This window comes from Ovis canadensis, chromosome 15, assembly GCF_042477335.2.
Source record: "Ovis canadensis isolate MfBH-ARS-UI-01 breed Bighorn chromosome 15, ARS-UI_OviCan_v2, whole genome shotgun sequence".
Taxonomy (NCBI): domain Eukaryota; kingdom Metazoa; phylum Chordata; class Mammalia; order Artiodactyla; family Bovidae; genus Ovis; species Ovis canadensis.
In genome coordinates this window covers 61,139,990-61,157,245 of record NC_091259.1, presented here as the reverse complement: position 1 = coordinate 61,157,245, position 17,256 = coordinate 61,139,990, and the positions used below count along the sequence as shown (strand labels likewise).

At 46.9% G+C, this 17,256-nt stretch overlaps 2 protein-coding genes across 26 annotated transcripts in view; one reads left to right on the top strand and one right to left on the bottom strand.

Annotated features, from left to right (window-relative positions):
* Nucleotides 1-5,587, top strand: part of XRRA1 (X-ray radiation resistance associated 1) — a 70,576-nt gene extending 64,989 nt beyond the window's left edge. For all 25 annotated transcript variants that reach the window (XM_069553070.1, XM_069553063.1, XM_069553067.1 and 22 more), the window contains 5 exons: nt 2,445-2,786; nt 3,345-3,540; nt 4,312-4,427; nt 4,629-4,734; nt 5,115-5,587. In XM_069553070.1, coding sequence (XP_069409171.1) covers nt 2,445-2,786; nt 3,345-3,540; nt 4,312-4,427; nt 4,629-4,734; nt 5,115-5,368 — 1,014 coding nt within the window. In that variant the 3' untranslated portion in view covers nt 5,369-5,587. The remainder of the gene's footprint in view (nt 1-2,444; nt 2,787-3,344; nt 3,541-4,311; nt 4,428-4,628; nt 4,735-5,114) is intronic.
* Nucleotides 5,588-9,713: 4,126 nt separating this feature from the next.
* RNF169 (ring finger protein 169) overlaps nt 9,714-17,256 on the bottom strand; it is an 88,175-nt gene continuing 80,632 nt past the window's right edge. Inside the window, exons 5-6 of the mRNA XM_069553091.1 lie at nt 14,707-14,806; nt 9,714-14,258 (exon numbers count right to left, since the gene is read on the bottom strand). Coding sequence (XP_069409192.1) covers nt 13,074-14,258; nt 14,707-14,806 — 1,285 coding nt within the window. The 3' untranslated portion in view covers nt 9,714-13,073. The remainder of the gene's footprint in view (nt 14,259-14,706; nt 14,807-17,256) is intronic.

Sequence of the window (17,256 nt, the reverse complement as noted above, 5' to 3'; positions counted from 1 at the left end):
AATTTTCCAGAGGAACTGAGGTCCAAAAACGACACTGTGGAGAAGTGGGGGGAAATCAGTCAGAAGACCCACATGTCAGTCTGGTGCCATCATTTCTCATAGCTGCCTAAACTTGGACAAAATTTCCAGTGAGTATCAGCTTCTCAACTCTAAAACCTCTGAGTTGCTGAGAAGACTGGATGAAATTGATACGTTAACTCCCCAAACCCCCTGCCAGTGCAAGTTACGGTCACCCCTGGTATCATGAATGGCTGTGCCAGCCCTAGAATACACATCTCCTGCCTGACTCTTGGGAAGCATTTCCTGGTGTGGAGAGCGGTCCGCCGTCTCGGTACCTCCCCTTAGCTAGTGGTCCAGACTTAACTTCTGGGATGCCATAAAGTAAGATCCCTCTTTCATCCAAAGGATTTCGGAAATTTCTGTGAAATGCTTCTCCCTCCTGAACTTTGTCTTCCTACAGCCAAAAGCTGGACCAGGCATTGTTGACCCCAGAAGTTAAATAAAGATATTCCCTAGGCCCCTCCCTCTAGAGTCTGCCTGTGTACAGCCAGGCTCTTGTCTTGAGCCTTCAGGGGACCAGAGCTGCATTTAAAACCAGCAATAGAAATCCAGAGGGTTTCCATAATCTTTGCCCCCATCTGCTGCCTTATCTAAGGGTCCTACTACCTCCCTTCCCGTCAGGCAGCTGGGGAGGGGCGGAACTGGGGTGAGCCAGATGCTCAGTACGTAATCCTCTCTCCCGTGTACAGGGCACCCATGCTGAGAACTTGCACACGCGCTCCCCCGCAATCCTCACCGCAGACAAGGAAGCAGGCTCAGAGCGGTGAAATAACTTATTGTTAAAAGGGAATGTTGGGGTCCATCATTCCAACTAATGGAAGATAAACACACATACCAGTGGCCAAATGAGAAACGAATCAGTGCTCTGTAAATCCTGTCTGACCTCCAGCACGGGCTATGCGGAGAGTGTAGTGTGGGCTGCAGGCAGGTTGGAGATGCCTGCATGTCCCCAATGTGCTCCCAGAGATGGGTTTGGATGTACAGCCTTTTACTCAGTTATATAGACCAAGGTTGCTGGCACTCCTTCCTACGAGACTTGGACAGAATAGGCGGAAAATGGAGAACCTGCCAGAGCAGGCCTGGACCCACACGTGGAACCAGAAAGCGGTGTGAGGCTTCTGTGTGAGAACACAGATGGAGGATAACATGGCCTGCTCTGGATGCTCAGCAGTCCAGCATACAGGACCCAGTGACTCTCAACCTCTGGCCAGTCAGATTATCCAGTCTTTGCTCAGGAGATAAAGTGGTGGGATAAAGGAAGAACATCCCCAGCACTCCTCCAGCACAAACCTGTGAGAGGGAGGAATCAATGTGGCCCCTTCCCCACCAGCTGGCAAATAATGGCGCTTGTTTTGGCCACTATGAGGCATGGGTTCTGAAAAAAGACTGGGTCCCTCAGGCTTCAAATCTAAACACTGAGATTTTATGTATTTCAAAAAGGAAATACTTTCTTAAAAAGAACCTTATTTTATAAAATAGTCATCCTTCCCACTCCCTAGCTCACCAGGCACATTTGAGCACACCATTGAGATCTCACTTGGGAAAACTCTGCAAGATAGGCAGGCAGGGACTGTTTTCCCCTTGTGTGAGCTCAAAACGTAGACTGTGCTTGAGACCTTTCCACTGCACTGCATGGCCTGTCAAAGTACAGATGTAAGTAGACGAAAGACTTCTGACAAAAAATAAGCAATCCACCAGGTAACTAGGGAGGGGAAGCAGAACTAAGCCCAGCTGAGGGAAGCTGGGCACATGGCTCTCTCCTGGCAGATGAGCAGAGGCATAGAGGGGAGGTGACAGGCTTTTGCTAATTAAGAAAGCTGAGCAGTTCAGTGGGAAAGAAATTATTTCCTTGGGTCTAAACCCTGAGAGAGATTTGCCTTATAGGTCTTTGTATAAGGTGCAGAGACTGGCACCCTGATAGGGGCCTGGTGCTGCTATCTTCCAGAAAATGTGGGGCCATCTCCCCCAGGCCCTCCTAGGAGTCCCTGAGGAAAGTCATGGGCACTGCAGAACGCCTTGATCAGAGGAATGAAGCTACTGAAGGGCAGAGTGATAGAGTCAGGGATCCAGAATGAGGCCTGGAGCCTCTGCCACTGAATAACTCTGTGACCTTGGACAAGTCATTTTACCTCTCTGAGCCTCCATTTCTTATTTATAAAATGAGGACATTTATTCACTGGGTAGTTTGAGGTGTAAATAAAATGTAACATATCATGTACCAGGCACATCGTAGATGCCCCCTAAGTGTGATTTTTGTCCCTTCCCTCCCCATGAGACCTACCCCAGTGCTTTGACCACTATACTGGTTGGCCTTAGGCTGCTTATGTCCAGGAGGAGAGATTCTGACTAGGAAGCAGACCAATTCAGCCCTTCTCCCGTGACAGGTGAAAACTCAAGTTCCCAAGGTGCCAAAGCAACCTATGATTCTCCCTCACCCATCCATGATGACCAAGTCTTCCTCAAAGGAGATGCTGGAGTCAGAGGCAGAGCTGACTAAGGAGCCGTCTGCCACCAAAACCATTTCTGTGGAGCGAGAGATGCCTATCGAGGGCCTGGGGGGCCCTCCCATGCCCCTCCGGACCTTCGTGCCACTGCCGCCCATTTGCTCCAACTCCACTGTGCATAGTGAGGAGACATCCCACCGGAGCGATGCTGCTGGCCGCCTCAGCCCAGACCACCTGTCAGATGAGGACAGCAAGAGCACAGAGTCCGTCTTCTTGACCCAGGTGCCTGGACCCCACCTGCTCCCGCCCACTTGTTCCCAGCTCCCATGGGTTCCTGTCCATCCTTAGATGGCTGAACTGTGATAAGGCAACTAGAACTAAGCACAGGGCAGATCTGGAAACCAGAAAGCAGCACCCTTGGCAGAGACTGCCAGCCCCTTCTTGGAGTTTGCAGCCCCCCACTGATCCAAGGTTACTGGTAGGGATGCCCATGGGGACAAATCACGGTCCTCCTTTCTCATCACTTGCAGACCATTCCCCAACCCCAGCCTGGGAATGGCTCTCCTGGTTCTTCAAGGCTTAGCTCAGGCTAAGGTAGCAATCCCTCTGAGCAGCTTCCTGGCCTCCTTGGCTGTTTTAGAGCTTGCTGTGGGCTCACCCAGCACCCTTGTGCTCCCCTCTGTTACAGCATTTACCTCAGTGTACGGTCAGTGTCTGTTTCCGTGTCTGCCGCCTCTCACCCCAGACTTGCTTCTTGCCCTTAACAGGATCCAGCATGGGGACCCACACAGAGCTCAGAGGTGTTCATGGAATGCATTTTCTTTTCCTTCTTGGGCACAGGTCAGTGGGTTATCTTCCTCCATCTTCCGGAGGAATGATTCAGAGACAAAGGAGAAAGAACAAAGACCACCATCCACACCCGGAGAGGCAAAGAGGACTCAGAAGAAGCCCCCATCTGCCTCTTTCCCCAGGAAGTACCATGGCTATGAGGAGCTGCTGACAGCCAAGCCTGACCCCACCTTCGTTGAGCCAAAAGGTATGTGAGGAGAATGTCTCTAGGGCAGGGAGCCCTCTCCATGACCCAGAGTAAGTCAGGGCAAAGCCAAGGCTGGTGCCAGCACTCTTTTCCAGGCCAGGGTGCTATTTTCCATCTGAATGTCTGTCAAAGGGCCCCTGGGAGTGTCCTGGTCTAGAGCCCTACTTGTCAGGACCCCTGGCCTGGACCTTCACTGGCTTTGAGGGAGTCACAGCTGTTCAGAGATTCTAGCCATTCTGGACCTAACTGCTTTGGTTGGAAGTCTCTCCAGGAAGGGTTTAATGAATAAACACCCAGATTAGTCAGATTCCCCAGGTCCTCCCCCAGCCCAGTTAATCCCTAAAGTGAACATCCAGAATCCTCCCTGTTTGGTTTGAGACAAGGGAGGCAGCATCTTCTCCCACCCCTTGTTTTGGATGATGTGTTTTGTATTGGTGCTCAGCTGTGCTCCTGTGGGTGTCAGTCTCTGCAGTGTAACCCTCCGAGGTTAATGGGTTACCTTTCCCCACTCTTGTGCTGTTTTTCCATTAGGACTTGTTCTGTGATACAAGTATATACTGAATGATGGCACCTCTGGCACCACAACAGATCAGGCCAGGATATGGGAACAGTGTCTTCTTGGCTAGAAAGGGTCTTCTTGGCTAGAAAGGGTCTTCTTGGCGCCCCCATCCTTTTACCCAGGGCTGCTATGAAATGGGGAATGAAGAAGTCAGGGGAGGCATCCAGGAGAAGGGGAATGTGCCTTGACTCAACCTTGTCCTTTTGACCTAGGAATCCAGAAGAATGCACAGGCCTTGCAGCACATGTTGAAACACCCGCTTGTGTACCGCTCCAGCAAGCCCAGGCTGGATACTCTGCAGAAACACTATGTTCCCAAGGAGAAGCGGGTAAGCCTCCACCTCACTGTGCATGTGAACTGCCCCTGTGGACCCTAAGGGACATAAATGGCTGTCACTTGGAACCTCCAAGAGCCACACTTTTCCCTAGTGCCCCCAGTTCTCCCCTGCCTGTTGTTGTGACTGTATGAGGAGGTGAGGCCACGGAAGTCTGTGCCTGTGCTAACACTCTGCTCTCTCACCTCCTGTCAGACCCGGAGGATCCCTGTTCCGTCCCAACGGAAGACTCGAGCCCAGCTGCTGGATGACATCCTCATTCGCATGCGGGCCACCCAGAACATTACAGAGGTGCCACTAGGTATGGCTCAGGGCCCCCCGTCCTCATCAGCCAGGCTCTGAGGTCTAGACGTTTACTCCCCTGCTGGGATAAGGCAGAGGGCTTGTGTCGGAGCAGGAAGAGCCCTTTAGAGCATCTGCCCGACCTTCCTGTGTGCAGATGGAGGAACTGAGCTGAGTGAAGCGGAGAGCTGCTTGAAGTCACAGCATGTTTCCAACGGCTTGAGACAGACTCAGAAGGCGATCCCTCTGGCCTTCTAGTGCCCAAGCTGGAGGGACCATCAACATCCTCTTCCCACTCCATCCCACTTTATGGGGGAGCTCTGGACCCAGTCCCTGCTGCTCTGGGATAGGTGGGACCCCAGGTGACCTGGGTGTCCCTCCTGGCTTTTCTCCCTATAGGAGCCGTCCTGCGCCAGCGGACAGAGCAGCGGCTGGTGAACCAGAAGCAGTTCCTGGAGGCCAAAAAGCTGCTGAAGGAGTTCCGTGCACGCTACCGGCGGCTGGTGCGCTGCTCGCTGCGGTCAGTGTTTGGGACCACAGCACCGCCCCAGGCCCGCCCGGCACTGAGTGGGAGCCAGCCTCAGTTGGGCCGCTTCCTCGAATTCATGGATGAATTCTACCAGGAGCCCACAGCCAGTGACTTGAAAGGCTAGGGCTGTGCACAGGGCCATGGGTGCCAACTAGCCTGTGCCCTGCACCCTTCACAAGGGTGCCACACCCTTGACCGCTCCTTGGGACAGGTTCAGGTCTCCAAGCTCTGCTCAGCCTTGCTTGCTGGCCACAGAGAGTGGGGAGCTGGTCAGGACCTCCCCTTCCTGGGCCAAGCAGGAATCAGCACCTTGTCCAACAGCAATAAAGAGTGAGTGCATAGAGCAAGGTAGCCCTCATTCCTTTCTGGAGCCTGGGCCAGGTTGTTCTATTGTGGGAAAGAAACCCCAGCTGATACACATCCTTAAGAGTCCCATGGGAAACCTGCCCGAGTCACACAGGTGATAACAGTGTAATCCCACAGAGCTGGGGTAAGCACTAAGACACAAAATGGTTGACGAAACAGAAAAGCAGCACAGAATCTTAAGGCTCAGAGAGGTTAACTTGCCCACAGCCAAGTGTGTGTGTGTGTGGCGGGGGAGGCGGGGGACAGGTCCAATAGTGTGTGTTGGGAGCAGGGCTCAGGTGCAAAACTGAGGCCTCTAGGACCTTGAAATCCTTGAGGCTCTCTCTGTTGGGTAGCCTCTTCCACTGTGATGGCAAATGGAAGGGAGAAGAGGATTGGGGATTTCCTTGTTAGATGGATATCACCACAAAGTTGGGACAAGTTGAGGGAAGGGCTTACATGGAGTTTCCCAAGGTCTTCTAATCCAGGATATAAACCAAAGTCCCATGTGCAAGTACAGGGGGACATGACTCTAAAACTGGATTGTGGACTGTGGAGTGTGCAGGGTCAGCCTGGATGCAGGGTAAGTAAGCTGGTCAAAGCAGCCTAAAGGGTTGCTCCATTCTTGTGCGTGCAGTCCTCCACACCTGCTGCAGAGGAGAAGGCCACTGGGGCTGAATTCTGGAGAGTGCACTTCGGGACGGACACTGGGTGTGACCTAGTCACCTGGCCAATGACTGCTCCTTAGACTGCTCTCCTAGAGGTGCCTACAAGTCAGACCTGGCCTATAGTTCCTGGGGTCCAGGAAGTGGTGGCATAGAAATGAAGGATCCACAGCAAGGCACTAAGTCTCACAACCTAAGGTGTAATTAAGGCGATTACAGAAGTAGTCTGGTCGCCACAGGTCTGTGGTGCAGTGTCTGCTGTATCCCAAGTGTGAGACTATTAGGACACAAGTGTTTGCACGCCATCATACTCAACCACAGCCACAAACGGGGCCAGACACATATTTACACCAAGCTGTGTCATACCAGACATACACATTCAAGTTCAGATAGTCTCACGCACGATCACACACACTCTCATAGACATGCCAAGTTCCGAAGTCAGTTCCATCTCACTCACACAGGCACTGGGACCAATTCAGGTAATACCTACAGTGCTACCCTCCACGGCACTCCTGTGCTGGGGCCTGTTGCTGAATTGCCACGTTGGATCACCTAGGCCCAAAACCACCCTTCTGCTAACGTTAGGAAAGAGAATCCACCCCAACATTCACGTAAACCTCACTAGGTTCGAATTCAGATCTGGGATGCTCCCTTCAGCCAGAAACACCTATCAAACCATAAGCTCATAGGCCTGAAAGGCTCCTGAGAACATGCTCGCCCAGCTTCAAGGCAGGAAGTCTCTTGCCGTCTCCCCAGCAGATCACTCAGTTTGTGCTTGCACATCTAGTGACAGGGAGCTCATTCCCTCTGAAGGCTGTCCCTTCCTTTGTTGGGAAAACTAGTGGATGGCTCAAGTCATTGGGCTAAGCATCTGCTCAAGTCCCTCAGTAATCCTAACTCTGCTTTTTGGCCCAGAGCATATCTGCTCTCTCTGCCCAGTCAGGCCAGTCCTTTACCTGTATGAGACTATCCTGAAGAGGCTATACTTATCTAGATTAGATGCTCTTACCTTTCTGTTATTCCACATGGATACCATCTGAATAAACTGGTTTTCCTATCATTTTGAATGCTGAAGCAAGACATTCCAATATGGGGCATCTTCTAAAGCAAAAATGGCACCAGAACTCATATACAGTCTACACTTAGCTCAGATTTGCCTGAGATTGCTCTCCAGAGATAAGACTTTGACTAGAAACAGAACATTCATGAGTTTGCTTTACTGTATTCTCAACTTGGGCCTCTCCTCAGCCTGGCAAACCTGCATTGAGGAATGCACTCTAGTACTGTTCAAATAACACATCATCCCATTTGGTCCTGTGTGGGCAGAAGCATTCCTGATAGGCATGCCCTGTTCTGAGTCCTCTTTGTCAAAACACTCTTTCTGAAGAGTTGGAAAGGAGGCATCTAGCAGCGGCACTGCCAAGGATCCAGGCCCCTTCTGTACTCTACTGCAGACAGCAGGTTGAATAAAACCAAAATCCAAACTATTTTTTTCCTGGGTGTAAGGGCCTAAGGCCTTAAGGATAACTGTACGGAGAATGTACATCAGTCACACACAGACAAGAAAATCCATTAGTTGGCACTTGAGACAATCATATTTCCCTTACATAATTATCCATTCTCACTGGAACTTTTAAGGTTCTGTTGGAGGTTAAGGGTTGAACCACTGAGCAAAATCCCCTGCCTCTGGTGGCACAGCATGGGGAGAATGCAGGGCCAATAAGGGAGAATTTGCCACCATCTGGAGCCAGGGCCCAAAAGCTGCTCTTGAGCTCTCACGGCTTGATCTTTGAGGAGTACACTCCCTATTTTTACCCTTTATTAAATGAGAGGAAAGGAAGAACAAGCCTGGCCTTGCCTTGGCTTTGTCCAACTAGTTGTTAAGACCCCAGAAAAGGTAGAAAGGGAGGCACCCCAGTCTGAGTTTGCCTCCTACAACTACTGAGACAAGGCATTAAGGAAGCAATTATTCACAAAGCAAAGTGTGTAAATATTTTTCTTAGGAAAAAAATACTGATAATACATAGAACAATGTGCACATTCAGTCTTGGCACGTTTCCTTCATCCAATATAACCAGTTTCTAAACTGAAGACTTCTGTATATTTATCTTAACTGTGATGACACGTGTCAAGATGCATTTCTGGACCATCTTCGGAGTAAAGCCTATTCAAGCAGCCTCTTTTCCGAGTTTTCCACCCCTCAGAAAATAAAAAGCAGACCTGCTTCCTCACTGACACAAGAATAAGTCATTCTCGTTGAGTCACAACATAAGTAGCTGTATTTACTGAAAGCCAAGCCAAATGACCAATCTGTGGGTTGTTAAAAAATGGCTGGCCGAGAAAATTAAGTCCCTATGGAGTTTTTGATTTTCAAAGAAAAGTGAAGAGCTGACTGTGTTCTAATCCCTGGTAGTTAAAAATGACAGGCTGTTCAGTCAAAATATATCATTTCCCAAGATTTCATGTTCACATTACTCTCACTATGGGGCGGGGCGGGTGGTTCCCTGTGTATTCAAGGGATCTGGGTACATTTTAATTCTATCTGAAAAAAAGCAGGAAGAAAAACCTGTTAAAATAATCATTTGGCTATCTCCTTCATGAGCAAATTGTGTGTGTGTGCAGCTTCGAGGACTTAGAGGACTATTGATTCAGACCTTAGATAACTGTAGTACAAAATATGACACAGGGCACTGAACCCCGAGTTCCTTGTTTCTTAAAGAGAAGGAGGGCATCGGGTGGGATAGTGTGGCTTGGGTAATCCCCATGCCCATTCCAGCTACATAACATTTTGTGATGATGATCCAGCCTTCATTTTTCTTCCCCTCCTCACCAGCTGGCCTTCCATCTCAATGAAAAGCCATGCAAGAAAAAGGAAAAGAATCCCAAGTTGCTGCTAGCTTTGGTGACAGGTCTGGTTCATGGAGAGGTTGGTAGGTTGCTAAGTTGAGATTTGAACCACCTCTGACCATGTCAGTGATCCACAGTCTTCCTCATTTCTTGGGGCTTTATGCTAAAAGCAGCTCCTGGAGAACTCTAATTGTCCTATAATCATGGGAGGAGAAAGATCATTCTCTTCTGGTAAAAGTACTTCAGAAACAGAAAGCAATATTGCAGTCAAGTTCACAGAACTGATGGGGGTATCTAAAATGTCCAAGGGTGCTGGATGGTACCTTGAATGGGCCATCCAAGATCATCACTATGGCCCTTTATGAAACCGTTAACGAACTCTCCAGCCACACATGCATTCAAATACATTCCAGGAGACACTGAGTTTAAGAGCATGGACTGTCCTTTCCTTCTTTATATCCATGACCCAGCACAGGGCTGGCAAAAGTTTGAAACTCAGGAAATACCTGTTAAATGGAACAAAAAGGATGAGCAATACAGCCTTCGGTCATCAGCTTCACCAGTCAAGCCAGTGGCAGCTTTCCATCTTAGTTAGTTTGTAATCACATAGCAATTAATTAAGCAGCTTTAATCTCTTAAGGGCATTTTTAAGAGAAAATGAACAACAACAAAAAAACACAGAAGGCATTCATCACTAGTGCTTCCTCCAGGCAAAAATTTAAAGATTCCATTTAAAAAAATAAATGAAGCCATTTACAAAAGGTTTTCTTGGGAAGCTTCAGCCAGAAAGAATCAACCTTCTAAAAAGAGGCAATTATATGAAAGGGGCCCGGGGCTGGATACATAATCCCCAAACTTGACATCAACCCAACAGGCCCAGATAACTTCTTCCAGCAGATACAATCAATGGGTCATGAACATGTTCCCAAAGTATCTTTCCCACTTGTTAAAAAAAGGGCTTTGAGCCCCGTTGTCAGGAACCATGTTTCTTGGATTTCCCATTAGGATGACCTCCATCCTCCAACCTCTCGTAACTTCGCCTTTAATAAGAAAAAACACAATGCATATACACAAGAAACAGAGTAAACAGAACGTGGGAAATTTCTATGGTGAAGCAGATTCCAATGATCTGTGAGAAATGTTTGTTTTGGGAGATAGCGTATCTTTCATTCTAGCTCACAAACCCTCCCCATCATTCTGTTTTCCTTCCGTGTCTTTTTCTCTAAAGAATTCATGTCAACAACTCCATTTGTGGCCAACTTCACAATTAAGCAACAGGGGAGGGGAATTCTTTCAGAAGTGTTCAGGTTTTAGTAGTTAAGTATGGGAAGCCTGTTAAAATACAGATAATATCTTAGTGGTTTTACCCTCCTCCAAAGCCAGGGAGATGAAAGATTAACCCTCCTCCTTCCTTAGCCTAAACTACTTGCCTATGTTTGAAGGACTGCTGCTCAGCTGGAAGTCTGGAAACAACTGTCAGTACCATTCAAGGCTCCACAGTAGGGGGTCACTAAACTGGATTCAGCTTTTGGAATATTCACGTAACAGATTTTCACTCTGCAACCTGATGCTGAAACTTGTTGCTACTACTAAGCAATTTCTTAAAATGAAAGTATTACTTTGGGGAAATATTTAAAATATATATCTTTTCTATTAAAAATATTCATCTTTTTTTCCCAAAAACTAAAATTAGCTCCAACTGAAAAGTTTTTCAAATTATTGGAGATACAGAAAAAGGTGACAAGTGGAAAAATAAGTGTCTCTGCTATTACCAATGAGACTAGCCTTCCAATAACATTTACTAAGATCAAAAAGGAACTCCATGAAATGGCAGTAACTGACATCTCTGAGGGTATTTAGTAAGTCACCCTCCCTGTCCTCTACAGACTACTGCCAGCTTTTCTATCCTGGGCACCAATATGCCCTCCAGCAGCTTTTGGAGGGCCCATGTTGCTGGGAGGACCTAAAACTGAAGTGGTGTGAAGATGAAGTAATGAGATTGGTGTATATCTTCTAAACACACATCTGCACGTGTGCACGCACAGACACACAGAACACACATGTTCAGGTGAGTGACATTCCCCACCAAAGCAGCCACTGAGGAAGTCCCACGTATCTCAGTGATTACCCAGGTACTTCAGACAGCTCTGGAACTCCTCTGGGAATTGTTCATGAGTTGCCCAAGAAAATGACTGACTGCTTTACAGCTGCACCTTGTTTCTGACTCCAAACCCTCTTGATAACCTACTTTCTGTTCCAAAGGTTTCCAATAGCTTCTGACTAGTTTCAAATTAAAATTCTCTTTCCTATAACCCAAAGATTAAAGAGAAGTAGGGAGGTAAATCTTCTAAGAATCAAAAGTAGGAGATACAGTAAATCCTTTGTGATCTGGATAAGCGAGTTATTGTTCTGGACCTTAGCTTCTGCCTTAGTAAGAGGAAGAAGCTAGAACAGACAACCATTAACGTCCTTTCCAGTTTGAATATTAGATGTCTAGATGTCTCCAGACTATGAGGACAGTTCCAGAAATGTTTTCACCAAAGACAACATCATTGGAAAAACTGTGCAGCATCCAGCTGAGGCCACCTGAGGGGGACAGTGTACACTGGGATATGTAAGATCTGAAAGGCTTGTTAAAATGCTAGTCACATGACTTTATAGTAACAGCTCATACATGCACAGGGAATGCCAACCCACCAGAGATTCCCTAAAATTCTATCTTAATCCCTACTCTCAATAAGCCCAGATGGGCAGAAGCACCAAGCACCACCAGAGATGCAAAAGACACACGGTGTCACCTGCTAAGGAAAATAAACCCCAAAGGTCCATGGGACTGAATTGACCAGCTGCATCCAGCTAGACACCGTGTTTCCACAGTAGGGAGTCTCAGTGCTGTTCTTGCCTGACTTCTGGGCAAATTTTTTGGATTTTAGAACAACACTGCAGATAACGCTTGTCCAAAAGGAGAGTAATAATGAGGTCCAATCATAGTTTATCTAACAGAGTGGAACCCCAGGAAAACAGAAGGCTGTAAACTGGAGGGATGTGGATAACTATACAGTATATGTTTGCACTTCCAGTCAGTCTCAATTATCTGCACGTGGATTTTGCACAATCAATATTCAAAGCCCAGCCAGCTTTCTCTAGGCTCCCCTGGTATGTCCTTGGATTGCTGTCCATTATGGCAACCTCTTAAGTGTGGAAAAAATCCATGGGATTTGTTGTCGGGAGACCCAGCAATCAGTCTGGGCTGTGTATGCCCTTAGTAGTTGAGAGAACCTGAACATCTGCAATGCAGTTTCATCATCAAAAACTGGGGCTAATACCACTTACATGTGAGGTCTCCTGAAAAGACCAAATTAAACAATGACTATGAATGTGGTCTGTCGACTATATAGTATTAATTGTTATTTTTTTAAAGAAGGAATGTAAATTAACTTTTGTAGAAGCATAAAAACTGATTTCATTAGGTATGTTTACTTGAAGCAAAGGTAAGAAGGGGGAACACAATCTTTTTGGATTTTCCAGAGAGAACTACACTGTTGCACTTCTTCGGAGAAAAAAAAAGATGGAACTAATTTTTATCTGCAAGGCTGATTTGAAACACCACCTGCTGAAAGAAGTCAGGAGGTCTATCAATGTAAGAAGGCATCCCCTTTCTCCTCTGCCATCTAACCCTGGCCACTCTGCTCCTGAATCTCATGCCAAGCAGGTGCTGCCAGATTTGGCCCAGATACCCTAAGGGGTGGGCCACCCTAGGGAGTGAGGAGTGCTTCTGGCCTGGGTCACAGGGAGGCAGAGACGGAGTTCCCTTGGATATAGTCTACAAAGGCCCCAAAACCTCTCAGAATCATATTTGACAGTGTTTTGCCATTAAAAGAAACCCAAAGTGAGAACACTCATTTCTTCAGGGTAAATGATCAAGCTCAAAGACCTCTGAGAAAAACAGGTAACACTGTCCATCAGGTGCTACTTGGCCCCCGCCATGCTGCTGGACCGCAGGAGATACTGATCCACGCTTCCTTTTCGCCGACTCACAGTCCGCCTTTCGTTGTCAAACATGCGCTGCAACTGCAGAGCCAGCTGCCGGTCCTCTTCCTCTTGCTGCAATTTCTGCTCCATCTCTCGCAGCACTGGGTCTGTGGGGACCAGACCCACCTCGCCACTGCTTTGTCGCAGTTTCTTAAGGGAGCCATTCTGTTCCAAGTGCTTGGTCTTACAGCGTCTTTTCCTGCCCCGACGCAAGGAAGGAAGTGGCTCATCACCTAGGTTGTCTGCCAGAACACCATTAGGCAGATCAAAATGATTCACTGTCTTCAACTGTTTCTTTGTTTTGAGGACCCCACCCAAAACACTGTTTTTAGGTAGCACTGAGTTAACTGCTGAGATTTTCATAGTTGCTGTTATACAGGTTTTATCTAACTTGGCATCTGGGGGTGACCCTGACCTTTCCAACTGCTCTCTCTCCAAAGAAGTCCCACTGGCCCCCACTGGGAGTTCTGAAGAGCAGCAGGTTTCCAATGGGATCTCAGTGCTCTTTTTATGGTCACTGCCCTGTTCTGCTTTTGTCTGGCTAACAGAGGAAAAATAATCAAGGTCAGGGGCGGTAGATCCTGTACACTCAGAGAGAACTTGCCCACTGGACAGTCTCGTATTTAAAGCCAGAAGAGGCTTCTCCTTGCTAGACTTCGTAACTTCAGAGACCAGTAAGTCGTCCCCCGTTTCTGGAGCCAGGGAGGTGAGGGTGGCTTTTGAAAGGGTCTTTTTGATCTGCCGCTCCTGAAAGATCTGCTCCCACTTTTTGAGGATCCGGGGACTAGCCTCATAAGAAGTCTGCTTCTGCAGGCTTCTGTTTAGGTTGCGGGGTGTTGACTTGATGATGAGGGGACTCAGCACGCGGCCATCAGGGAGCCTCTTGGGAGGAGTACACGGTGAGCAGACAATGGGCTTGAAGTGGTTTAGCTCTTCTGAGATGCTGTCGTTACTCTCAGGGCTGACAGAGCGCTCTGGCTTATGTAAGGAAGCCAAGGCTGACAGCGAGCTGAAGGGCAGGCGCTTCTCAACAGTCAGGTCGGGAGCCGAGAGGCAGCGGTGGTTCCGGGTGGATAGCAGGACGCCGATGATGGGGTTGGAGGTGGGGGTCATGGCTGTGGCCTGAAAGAGATGAAAAGACTATGTATACATACATATATAACCTTTTTCTTCATCATTCCTTCTTGATGGTAGAGGGGTAGAGAAGTGTAAGAAAAGACATAAAGGGTGATAACAAGTCTAAGAAATGTAGAAAATCCCTCATTTAGAGTGCATCCACCGTTTAGAGAAATTCCTACACATGAAACAAATAATGAGATTAAAAACCTTTATGAAAAAACCTCATCTAGAATTTTGAAGAAGGTTTTTCTAGGAGGCCTCATTCTACTTATCTTGCTACTAATTCAAACTCTCTTCCTTCACATCTGCTTTGTAAAATTCTCCAACATAATGAGTTTGCCTAGGATCCACTGTGCCTCTTCTCATCTGAAACCGTTCTCTTGTGGCCACGTGCAGGAGGCTATGGGATGGGACGAGAGAGCCCAAGAAGCAGCCTGTGTCTGAGGTCTACCTTGGCTCTGCTGGCTGGGGCTGCTCGGAGTCTGCTCTTTGCTCTGTCCTGACTGGTGTCACTGCAGCTCTGACTCCTTTCCATCTTGGAATTTAGGTTCCTAAAAGAGAATGAAGACAAAGTGTCAACCGTAGCCTATGACTGCTAAGGAAGAAAAAGATGACAATCTTGTCTGTGCTTTCAAAGCTATGCAGCTATAACAGAAAATGCATTAATTAACAAAATAAGTCTAAGACCAAATCCTGTCCAAAGAAAGAGTTCTCCAGAGAGGACATCTGGTTTAAGTCTTTGTTTCCAAACTTAGATCCTGCCTAAATAACACAAGACCAATGAGAGCAGGCATTATTACTATCCCCATCTTACAGACAGTGGAAACTGAGTCTTGAAGAGACTAACTAAACAACTTGCCCAGAGGCTCACAGCTGACAAGAAGAGGGGACTGGGCATGGACTCACCTCTGACCCCAGGCCTTGCTTATGACCTCTGACCCATACAGTGTGCTGCTGAGTTGGGCATCCAGGCCTTCCAGAGTTGGAACCAAGGCTCAGAGGTTAAAGTGTCTGCCTCCAATGCGGGAGACCCAGGTTCGATCCCTGGGTTGGGAAGATCCCCTGGAGAAGGAAATGGCAATCCACTCCAGTATTCTTGCCTGGAGAATCCCACGGACGGAGGAGTTTGGTGCAGGCTACTATCCATGGGGTCGCAAAGAGTCGGACACAACTGAGCGACTTCACCTTCACCTTCAATGGCTATTTCACTCATGCTTAGAGAAATGTAGGGACACCTCACCTTCCTTCATAGAATGGATAGAGGTCCAGTGGATAAGAATCTGCCTTCCAGTCTAGGGGATGCAGGTTTGATCCCCCTTCAGGGAACTAAGATCTCACATGCCTCAGGGCAACTTAGCCCATGTACTGCAACAAGAAGTCCATGCTCCCCAAGAGAAGCCCCTGTGTGCTGCAACTAGAGAAAGCCCACACATTGCAAGGAAGAGCCAGTGCAGCCAAAAAAGAACTTTTAAAAATAATAGTAATTTTAAAAATAGGATGGATACAATATTAAATCACCTTTAGAAACATTTTTTTTTTCCTTTGCTTAGGCCCAGACCTCTTCTCAAGCAATCTAAATCATCCATGAAACAAATATTTAAGTACTTATAAAACACCTAGCAATGCACTAGATTCCCATGTAGGGAGTAAAAATTAAATATGCTCTCTCCCTTAATCTACTACATTTAAGCTTCCAAAGGCCTACATCCTGGTGATTAAGCGTTTTCAAGATCACAAGATTTGTCTTGTGCATTATATTATGATTTTACAATGCAAACCAAAAACCAGAGTAGCTGTATTATAACACTGATCTTACTGGGTAACAGCTCTACTCAACAAGCATTTAACATACACTTACTATATGCCAGTCACCTATGAGCATTATCTGGGCACTGGAAATACAGAAAAGAATGAGGTACAGTCTAGGTCGTCAAGGAATCAGAGTCCAGTGGAGCAGACAAATAATTCAATATAACACAGTTAAATGGTACAGTGAAAAATTATGCCTAATAATTTTGCCTAATAATGGCATAAAAGAGTTATTAATTAATTACGTGGGATGGAGTGAGAACAGGGTTGGAAAAGCCTTCAGTGGCATATGTATTTTAAAGGATAAATAAGAATTTACCAGAAGACAAGGTGGACACGTAGCCATGCAGATGATCCCAAACAGAAATTATTTCCTTGAGTGATTTTACTTAGCTCTGGAATGGGATAGTCATATCTACTCTTTTGAGCAAAAGACTTAAAATTTTATGATAGCAGATTAGTTAAGAGAAAACTTATAAAGGAGGTAATGAGGTACATGTCGTCTCCCAATTTGGGACCAGTCTGTTGTTCCATGTTTAGTTCTAACGGTTGCTTCTTGAGCTGCATACACATTTCTCAGGAGGCAGGTAAGGTGGTCTGATATTTCATGTCTTGAAGAATTTTCCACAGTTTGTTATGATCCACACAGTCAAAGGCTTTGGCGTAGTCAATAAAAAAGTAGATGTTTTTCTGGAACTCTCTTGCTTTTACGATGATCCAATGGATGTTAGCAATTTGATCTCTGATTCCTCTGCCTTTTCTAAATCCAGCTTGGACATCCGAAGTTCTTGGTTCATGTACTGTTAAAGCCTGGCTTGGAGAATTCTTAGTATCACTTTGCTAGCATGTGAGGTGAGAACAGTTGTGCAGTAGTCTGAGCATTCTTTGGCATTGCCTTTCTTAGGGACTGGAATGAAAACTGACTTTTTCCAGTCCTGTGGCCACTACTTTCCAAATTTGCTGGTGTATTGAATGCAGCACTTTCACAGCATCATCTTTTAGGATTTGAAGTAGCTCAACTGGAATTCCATCACCGCCACTAGCTTTGTTCGTAGTGATGCTTCCTATGGCCCACTTGACTTCACATTCCAGAATGTCTGGCTCCAGGTGGGTGATCACACCATTGTGGGTGTCTGGGTCATGATCTTTTTTGTATAGTTCTTTGTATTCTTGCCACTTCTTCTTAATATCT